The sequence below is a fragment of the Carettochelys insculpta genome, chromosome 1, assembly GCF_033958435.1.
Source record: "Carettochelys insculpta isolate YL-2023 chromosome 1, ASM3395843v1, whole genome shotgun sequence".
Lineage (NCBI taxonomy): Eukaryota > Metazoa > Chordata > Testudines > Carettochelyidae > Carettochelys > Carettochelys insculpta.
The window spans coordinates 6,938,207-6,948,719 of NC_134137.1; the positions used below are offsets into that span (position 1 = coordinate 6,938,207).

Sequence of the window (10,513 nt, forward strand, 5' to 3'; positions counted from 1 at the left end):
ACTGTTGCTATAAGTGTGGCAAAACTAATGGGGCAATAATACACCTGACGTCCTTACTTCTGTGTTTCTTCATGCAGCAGCCCTGCCTTTGGAGCTGGGTGGCCAGCCCGTTACTGGTTTTCTTGCTATATAGATATGAATTTTTCTCTCCACTCCCCGCATTCTGATCATCAGAAATCCTGATCTGATTTTGACCAGGTCTAAAGCCAGATTGCCAAGTAACTATGAATTATATGTTCTGTTTTTATTAATTGATCATGAGTGAGTGAACATAGTAGAGTTACAATTGTCTTGATCATATTCTGGGGTGCACACCCCCAAAATCAAGAGTAACACAGCACAGTTCTCAAATACAGTTTCACAGTTCTAACCTATAAGCTGTAAATAGAATGTCTTCAATTCCTGAAGTGACATTCCTGTATTAGCACGTTCCAAAGGAAACATTTGATTTCTCCTTCAGGGTTTGTGCAGGATTGGATACACAAAAGTCTGATAAATTTTGCTCAACAGGTCACTGTACATATGTTCAAGAAATCCACCAGTTTTTTTTTTGTCTTTTGCTACCAGAAAGAGTGGCTTCAGTCTGTTGAACTGATCTAAACCTTTTTGACACAGAGCTAATGGTGAGCCACTGTGTGAAAGAAACCTCCGGTATCTTTTGATGTTCTAATCATGGAAAGGCTGAGTGACAGGGTGTGTGGAAGCATAACCAGAGGTGTGATTCAGAAAAAAAATCAGGAGCAGGTCAGTGACTGCAAACTCAGCAATAGCTGGAATGGTGTTGGAATGATAATCATTAGGTGTAAGGAATTTTTCAGACTGCACTTTGACAATGTTGTGCTGAGTTTAGAAATTTAGGACCGAACACCTTTCGCTAATGAGGAGATGTATTTTTCTCCTCTTGTCATGCATGCTTGAAGTTAGTGGCCACAGGCAATAATATTTGGCAGGAGTATTTGCCAACTTTCTCACGAAGCTCTTTGGTTTTGACCCCATAAATGACAGGGTTCAGCATTGGAGGGATCAGGAAATAGATGTTGCCCAAGATGATGTGAACATGGGGAGCAATGTCATGACCAAACCGGTGTGTCAGAGTGGAGAAGAGGAAGGGAGTGTAAGAGGTCAACATTACACAGATGTGGGCTGTACAGGTATTGAGAGCTTTAGGGTGGGTTTTCTTGGAGAACATTCTAAGGACGGCCCTGAGGATCAGACCATAGGACAGGGAAATGAGCATTAGATCTAAACCAATGATGAGAGACACTATCACCAAGGCGTACATACTGTTGATTGTGATGTCCCCACATGATATCTTTGCCACAGCTATATGGTCACAAAAGGTGTTTGGGATTATGCGGTTTGCACAGAAGGGCAGCCTAGTAAGAAGCAGGGGCAGGGGCAGAACAAATAAAACAGCTCTTATCAAACCCACTAGCACTAACTTAAATATTAGTGCATTGGTGAGGATGGTGCTGTATCTCAAAGGTTTACATATGGCAACATAGCGATCGAAGGCCATTGTCACTAGGGTACCTGAATGCATAACAGTCACTGTGTGAAGGAAGAACATCTGGGTCAGGCAGCCATCCATGGTAATGTCTTTCAGATTGAACCAAAATATACAAAGCACCTTCGGCATGACAGAGATAGACATGCCAATATCTGTGATCGCCAGCGTGCAGATCAGCACATACATTGGTTTGTGCAGGGTCTGCTCTTTGCTTACAACAAACAGAAGTGTGAAATTTCCCAACAGGCCAATAATGCAGAATATTGAGAAAGGGATGGAAATCCAGATGTGGGCTGCTTCCAGTCCAGGGATCCCCATTAGGATGAATGATGAAGGGCCCTGGAAAGTGAGGTTTGAATTTGACATCAGGTAGTTGATGGGTTGGTTAGACTCAGAAATGCTCAAGGGGGCTGTTAAAGGAAAAAAGCACAGTGAGAGGGTTACATAGTTTCCAACAAATATTACAGAAAATGCTTTATAATTATCTATATAAAAAGGGAAGTGAGCAGTGAGGTGGCAATATTCATATAGGTCATCAGATTATTGAGGTCATAGGTAAGTTCAGAGAAATCCTCAGAGGGAGCTAACTAAGCCAGCTGAATGCACAGCATGGCTACGTCTACACGTGAAGCCAACATCGAAATAGGTTATTTCGATGAATAACGTCTACACGTCCTCCAGGGCTGGCAACGTCGATGTTCAACTTCGACATTGTGCGGCACCACATCGAAATAGGCGCTGCGAGGGTACGTCTACACACCAAAGTAGCACACATCGAAATAAGGGTGCCAGGCACAGCTGCAGACAAGGTCACAGGGTGGACTCAACAGCAAGCCACCCCCTTAAAGGGCCCCTTCCAGACACAGCTGCACTAAACAACACAAGATACACAGAGCCGACGACTGGTTGCAGACCCTGTGCCTGCAGCATGGATCCCCAGCTGCCGCAGCAGCAGCCAGAAGCCCTGGGCTAAGGGCTGCTGCCCACGGTGACCATAGAGCCCCGCAGGGGCTGGAGAGAGAGCATCTCTCAACCCCGCAGCTGATGGCCGCCATGGAGAACCCGGCAATTTCAACGTTGCGGGACGCGGATCGTCTACACGGTCCCTACTTCGACAATGAACATCGAAGTAGGGCACTATTCCGACCCCTCATGAGGTTAGCGACTTCGACGTCTCGCCGCCTAACGTCGAAGTTAACTTCGAAATAGCGCTCGACGCGTGTAGCCACGACGTGCGCTATTTCGAAGTTAGTGCCACTACTTCGAAGTAGCGTGCACGTGTAGACACAGCTCATGATGGCAGATGAACTTTAATGTCAGCAATTGCAATGTCTAAGCTCAGTAGAGGGAAATGCTTGAACTCCTCAAACACCTACGCTGTTTCTACACATGCCTTTTCCTCTGGAAGGGGCAAGGTAATGAGCTACCCTGAAGAAGCTAATGAGGCATAGATGTAAATTTTCTGCCCATCATTAGCATAGGGCCACATGATTTGGAGTCAGGAAGAAGGTTGTCTGGACTCCAAAATACACATGTAGATGTACAGCCCATGGGGATCTTCTAGAAGCAAACCATTGAGGAAGAGGGGGCTTCCAGAAGTATAGTTGTCTTCCAGAAGATCCCCATGGGGCACGTGTCTACACGTGTATTTTGAAGTCCATAAAAACTTCTTCCTGACTCCAAATCAAGTGGTCACATGCTAATGAGGCACAGGAAATTTACATCCACACCTCATTAGCATGTTCCAGGCTGCTCATTACCATGCCTCTTCCAAAGGAAGGGGCATGTGTAGAAACAGCCCTACAGAGGTTCTAATTTAGCTCCCTGGGCAACCTAAGCAACCTTGCTCATACTTCAAACACACAGAGAAACTAAACAAAACATTGAGCTCAAGGAGGAGTGGGATGGGGTTTCATACAGAAAACATGGGATCATTTAAAGTTTCACCCTCCATTGGTCTCCTCTGTATAACTTTGGCCACCCTTCTCAAACAAGACATTGAAAAACTAGAGGGATTGAGTCAAGGTTAAGGAGGATGATTCAAATTCTTGGAAAATATTCATGCTTACAGAGGTTGAAAAGATGGTATTTTCCAAAATAGATAAATAGGAGGTGATGTGAGAAAAGTTAATAGGATACAGATTCGTGAAGAGCGGATGGGGCATATGTTCTCCCCTGATTCATAACACAAGATCAAGAGGAGATTGAATAAAATTGAAATGTGGAGATTAGAAAGGAGACAAAGCAAACAAAACTTTCTTCACCAAGTTCCTTGTTAGAGTGAGGGACTCATTGCTACAAGTGGTTGATTCCTGGAGCTACACAAGAATCAAGAAGTGTTTAGACATTTACATAAATAGTATGACTATCCAAATGCTACAAACACTCCCATGTGTAGCTAACTGTCCCATGTAGTGGTACCTAGACCACTTCACAGAGCAAGAATAAGTATCTTCTACAGCTTAAGTTTAAAAACAGCTGGTCTTCAGGTCATGCTGTAGAGGTACCTGCACTAAGCTCCGGACATCACAGGTTTGAACCTGCTTGAGGGCAATTACATAGTCACATCTAAGCTCCAGACATCACAGGTTTGAACCTGCTTTAGGGCAATTACATAGTTACATAAGCACTTTGGAACTCTAGAATCATAGGGTTGGAAAAGACCTCAGGAGGTCATAGAGACAAACCCTCTGCTAAAAGCAAGACCAATCCACCTAACTCATCTCAGAAAGGGCTTTGTCAAGCCTGCACCTAAAAGCCTGCAGGGATGGAGATTCCACCATCTCCATAAGTAATACATATCAGTGCTTCACAACTCTCCTTGTGAAATAGGGATATTTTTTTAGTATGAGCAACCTGGATTTCCCTTACTGCAAGTTGAGACCATTGTTCATCCTTCTGTTAGCTGTCACCATTGAGAACAGCCTCTCTCCATCCTCTTTGCAACCCTGCTTTAGGTAGTTGAAGGCTCTATCAAATTCCCCCTCACTCTTCTCTTCTGTTGACTAAATACGCCTAAATCCCTCAGAATCTCCTCATGAGTTAGGTGATGCAGCCCCCTAACCATTTTTGCCCTCCATTGGACTTTTTCTAATGCATCCACGTGGTTTCTGTAGTGGGGGACCCAGAACTGGATGCACTATACCAGGAGTAGCATTTCCAGTGCAGAATAAAGAGAAATAATTACCTTCCTAGATCTGCTGACAATGTTCCAATTAATGCACCTCAATATGCCAATAGTCTTCTTGGTAACAAGGACACAGTATTGACTCATAGCAAGCTTCACAATCCCTAGGTCCTTTTCTGCAGAAAGCCTGTACACACGTATGTCAGAGGAAAAAAAAAAACAGGCTTTATGTGTTAGTCTTTATGGTGACATCTTCCTGATGGTTAAGTCACAAAACCCTCTATTCTACTTACTGTTAGATAACAACTTCTGCTGAAGCACCTGGGTCAGTCATTGTCAGAAAGCAGACACTGGACCAGGTGAGCTGTAGGTCTGATCCATGGTGCAATTCCCATATATGGAAACAGAGATGATCATGCTGATCTTTGATTTCAGCTCATCTGAATGATCATGAAAGGCACAAGTTTCCTGGCATTTAGGGTGACAGGCCTGCAGCTCTGTTATGTCCTTTGCTCCCTTTGGTGAGACACTTTCTTTCAGACACCCAATGTTCTCTGAGACCTAAATTATGCTTGTTAACTGACAAGTATAATTACAGACACATTTAATCTACTAAACTGCTTTCCTTCCTAATGCCTGAATACTGATGAAGTTTGCATTGGGGGAGTGTAAATACTGAAGAGGACAAGTCGTTGGTTCAGAGAAAACTGGATTGGATGGTAAAATTAGGTCAAAGCAAACAATGTGTATTCTAATATAGCTATCATGTAGTACTTTAAAGACTAACAAAAAAATTCATTAGGTGATGAGCTTTTGTGAGACATACCCACTTCTTCAGAAGAAGTGGGTCTGTCTCATGAAAGCTCATCACCTAATGAATTATTTTGTTAGTTTTAAAGTGCTAAATGACTGCTGTTTTGTTTTGTTACAATACAGACTAACACAACTCTTTCTGTTATTAATACAGCTATGTATATATCTACATCTAGGAACAACGAAGGTAGAGGGTTCTTACCAAGGAGGCACAGTTGTGGGAAAGACAATGGCTTTGAACAAGATTTGGTGGTATGAGGGGGGAATTAGCTAATCATGAGCTCAAAGTGTGGCTTTGTGATGAAAACCGCCAATGTGATCTTTGGATGATGCACATGGGATTGCAAGAAGTAAATAAATCATTTTATATCTGTACGTGGCCGTGGTGTAACATGTGTTTAAATTCCATGTCCAGCGAACAATGTTTAACATATTAAAAAGTCTCCAAATAACAGCCACATGCATTATTAAAAGTTTACAGAACCTGCTTTGTGGTAATCGACTTAAAGATCCCAATCGATTTTATTTTAGAAAGATAATTAAGCAATAAGCTGGTAGCTATGTGTAGATAAATGAAGGCAGAAATGATATATTATTGGACAGGTAGGGTGTACTTTTTTTTCCTCACATACAGGGGTGTAGAAAGACCCAAAGTCTAGAAGACAAAGAAATTCTGACTGGAAATAAATGTATGATTATGAAATGGTGACAGTGGCAAAACACTGGAAAAAATCGCCAAGGGTCTTGGCTGATTCTACACCACAGACAAGTTTTAAACCAAGGATGGATTATGTTTGGAAAGCTCTGCTTTAGAAATAGTTCTGGGGACATGACATGGCATGTGTGCCGCAGTTTATATGAGCACCGTGTTCCCACCTGGACCCAAAACCTATCAACCCAGCCCCAGGAGTCAGTGGGAGACACTTTGCCTCTAAGCTTGTGACTGAGTTTATGTAAGGCATTCTTTCCATTTGGACTAGTGGTGTGTATTTTTCATGGCCGAGGGGTCCTGGGAAGCACAGTATGTGTGAATGCTATAGATGAAAAAGAATTGCTTGATCTCCTGACACGTCTCCACTGAGATAAATTGCCCAGGGCTGTTGTGAAATCTCCATGATTGGCGATTGTTAAGAGCAGGCTAGACAAACATCTGTGAGGGACGACTTAGACATTGTTTGGTCCTGCCGTGAGTTCAGGGGAGTGGACAAGACGACCTCTCAAGGTCCATTCCAGTTCTGTGTTTCTATGATTTGTAAAAGGACAATGAAGTCATATAATAATAATAATAATAATAATAATAATAAAAATAAAACCATCACACGTTTAAAAAAAGCTATGGAGGCAGAAGGACACAGTCAGGGACAAGGAAATGATCTTAAAACTAAATATTTTCTCCACTGTGGCCAATACATTTTTAGTTCCAATTTTATCAAGTAAATCCCTTGGTGTTTCTGAACATAATAAACCATCCAAGAAGTTGTGCTGGTGAATTTCTGCCCAGGTGGTTATTGACTAAAATCTGGCAGCCCTTCCTATGTGCTTAGCAGTAATGTTAATGCAAAAACAAGCCACTTACCAATATCCTGCTGAGCAGGGAGAAGAAATCTCAGTGCTTCGAAAGGAAAGCAGCGTCCTGAGAATCTCTATGAAATACTCATGTCTGACATTCTGCCACCTGAAAGAAGTCTTTATAAATCTCCTGTATAGTCCCCAGGGATTTTCAGGTTGCTAGGACTCCCAGACAATTTCACTGTGAGCAGTGGGAAGGGCTTAAAATAGATCATGCAGAAATTCAACTGAAGAACCTTCCCCGGCAGTGAAAAGATAATTCACCAGTGACATGGGCTCAGGTTGTCAGAGCAACATGAGTCATGCAGAATGTTCAGCCTAGCACTGGACAAAAGCTTTGTTTCTGTGTGCAGTGCACTGCCATCTGAATTATGTGTGGCAATGCTGCCTCATTTCCGCCATGAAGCCTCTAGGGGTTCCTCTAACCAAATAGGAATAAAGGGATTTCAAAGTGTGGGTGGTCCTTTCAAAAAGGACCCCATGTAGACAGGCCGTGTGCGATTGAAAATGATACTTTTGAAGTGTCATGGCTGTCATTATGCTAATGAGTTGCTGCATATTCATTTCAGTACCTCATTAGCATATCCTGAAGTGTCATATTAGCATCCCCCTTTCGAAAAGGGGGGTGCTAGTGTAGACATAGCCGATCTGAAATTTACTTGAAAAATAAAGAGAACCAAATTATCCATTGCCACTCGAGAAAATGATACTGGAGTCATCAATGACAGGTCTCTGAAGACATCTCCTCAATGTGCAGCAATCCAAAAAGCTAACAGAATGTTGGCAACCTTAGACATTAGATAGATAAGAAGACAGAAGATATAATAATGTCACTGTTTAAAAGTGGCACATTGAACGCTGCAGCTGCTGATTGGAAGCCCAGTTTGGAAGACAAAGCTGCGGATTGCTGAGGTGCAGAAAAAAAGGTGGTACGGTATGGTGTTGCAAGCCCTATTTCTGTGCTGCCCCCTACAGAGCTGGCCCCTCAGCCAGCATCTGCTGTGCTCTGACTGCCAAGCTCTGAAGGCGAAGGAGCAGAAGTAAGGATGTATTGTGTGGTATTGCCACCCTTTATGTCTGCACTGAGGATGGTGGGGCACTTCCTTCAAAGCTAGGCAGCCTTCTGACATCCACCATTATCTGGCAACCCAGCTCTTCAGGCAATAAAGAAGCAAGGGTGGCAAAACCAGGTAGTAGCAGTAAGTCTCTTCCACTCTCACATCTTGGAGTATAGGCCATTGTTGACCATTCGCCAGTATCCCCTGTCCTGGATGATCTTTTCCATTTCTGACCAGAAGTATCCTGTCTGTTTAGTGTCTGTCTTCAGGTCTCAACACCAAGGGTTTCTTGGTCACTCTCTTTTCCTTTTTCCTTATGGTTTCCAACTTAAGACTGGCCTTGTGATGTTGCTGGATGGTTTCTGAAGGTTTGTCCAATCCATCACCATCTTCTCTTCCTTTGGATGTGGAGGATTTACAGACACAGTTAGTGATAAACATTGGGATTTTTTAGACATATGGACAGTCCTCTTTGTTGTGTTTCAAGTTTCTTCTCCATACAGTAGGACTGCTTTGAATAACCTGCTCGTATTCTGGTTTGCTTAGAATTCCAGATGTTTTTCATGAGTAGAAAAACTGTTCTTGCTTTCCCAGTCCTCGCTCTCACATCAGTATCGGTGTCCCCTTCCCATTAATCATGCTGCCCAGGTGTGTGAAGACTAGATATGAAGAACCAGGGCAACCTCAAAAATAAACTTGTGACCCCGGTGCTCCTTGGAACTTTCTTTTGAATTGATACCTGCTATTTAAGAATTGCTGGTTTCTAATCCATAAATTCAGTATAGCATAGGATTAAAAAAACACAAAATGCAGTATTTCATGGGGAAGGGATGGAGGAGACCACATTTCTCTGGTGATGACACATTGTCCATCATCCTGAGTTTGGTAGGGCACTAGTTGCATATGTAGTATGATTTAATTTTTTTAAAATGTACGAGTCTCAGCAGGAGCTTGTCTACATTAGATACAAGCGATGAGATTCCAATCAGATTCAAAATCAAAACCCCAATACTGGTGCTTATAATCCCAATGAGGTGTGGCTGGTGTTTCAAACAAAAAAAGGCAAAAGAAGTGTTAGGTCATCGCATGCATGCCCTGCCATGAAAAAAATGTTTCCAAAAAATTCTTCTGTCTTTTTGCACAGTATTGTTCTTATTAATTTCATCTGAGAAAACAGTCTTTCCATTGAAGTGTTGATAATAGGTAACAATAACAATCAAATATTGGAGGGGTAGCCGTGTTCGTCTGGATCTGTAACAGCAAGGAAGGGTCCTGTGGCACCTTATAGACTAACAGAAAAGTTTTGAGCATGACCTTTCGTGAGCACAGACTCACTTCATCAGATGCATCTGATGAAGTGAGTCTGTGCTCATGAAAGCTCATGCTCAAAACTTTTCTGTTAGTCTATAAGGTGCCACAGAACCCTTCGTTGCAATAACAATCAAAAAGTCCTAAATTCTATCACTAGTTTGAGACACAAAACTTCTTAAATTGGTTCTCCTGACTGTGAGGCCAACGAACCACAAGCAGAACTTTGCACTGCTGCTCTAATTGTCCATAGTCTCCACAAAACAATGGCAAAAATGAGATATTAGCTGATCCAGATAGGGAAGGACTTAGTATTGCAATTAGCATTTCACTCATCAGGGCATTTGGTGACAATCTCAATGACATCTCAACACTTTATTTTGAAAGTTCCAACAGTAAGAGACTCCAAGAATTGGACTTCAGTGAGAGGTAGAAGTTTAAAACAGAAGTAAGTTGGGTGGGTTTGTCAGATCCTTCACCAGCAAAAGCATAATTATTTCACTCCAAACAATACTAGGAACACTGGCATTCTGTAGGACAACGGATTAAATGCAAGTAAGCATGCTCTTCTCTCACACTCCAGTTTATTAGATTTAAGCATGCACAGATATAAGCAATAGTTATCAAACATCCCAGAAATTTACCTGACACCTGGAAAGCTGTTGAGTAATTAAGAGGAGGTTTGTAGGAGTCATTTGTTCACATGCATGGAAGAAAAGTTATCAGGAAGAAATGGTTTTCAATCTTGATTCAGAGAACTGTGCCAAAGTACATGATATTACCTAATATATTCCACCTTCTGTAGCATATAATGCATCATGACTTTTCCTAGCTTTCAGGAAACATCTAATATCAGATGTATCTAGGATCAAGGTTTTAAGCCACTAATCTTCTTTCATTCTTTTTTATTTACATGCCTTTCCACTTCTCTCATTCAGATGAACATTAACTGCCAGCTACATTTTGACCTTACATCTAAAAGCCCACTTTCCAAAAACTTAACTGTGTGGTTTGTTATTGGTTCAAAGTGGCTGAGTGCCCATCATATGAATGCAACTGGATGCAATTGGCTGGACAACATTCTGGAGTGCACACCCCTCAAATCCAGCACGTAACAATCCAGTTCTT

The 10,513-nt window shown here is 42.2% G+C and overlaps 1 protein-coding gene across 2 annotated transcripts; it reads right to left on the reverse strand.

Moving 5' to 3' along the window:
• Positions 1–252: 252 nt before the first annotated feature.
• LOC142002655 (olfactory receptor 52E8-like) lies at positions 253–7,178 on the reverse strand. Of its 2 annotated transcripts, none has more exons than XM_074978931.1 (3): positions 7,027–7,178; positions 4,698–4,824; positions 253–1,920 (listed from the first exon to the last, which is right to left on the reverse strand). In XM_074978931.1, the coding sequence occupies exon 3, from the start codon at positions 1,874–1,876 to the stop codon at positions 905–907; it is 972 nt and encodes a 323-aa protein (XP_074835032.1). In that variant the 5' UTR covers positions 1,877–1,920; positions 4,698–4,824; positions 7,027–7,178; the 3' UTR covers positions 253–904. The 2 variants fall into 2 exon arrangements, with proteins under 2 accessions (XP_074835032.1, XP_074835041.1); XM_074978940.1 differs by lacking the exon at positions 7,027–7,178 and adding an exon at positions 4,931–5,041.
• Between the last annotated feature and the right edge of the window lie 3,335 nt (positions 7,179–10,513).

What these genes read in the sequence shown, in the direction of transcription:
- LOC142002655 (XM_074978931.1), bottom strand. Translation starts at nt 1,876, where the DNA reads ATGTCAAATTCAAACCTCACTTTCCAGGGCCCTTCATCATTCATCCTA.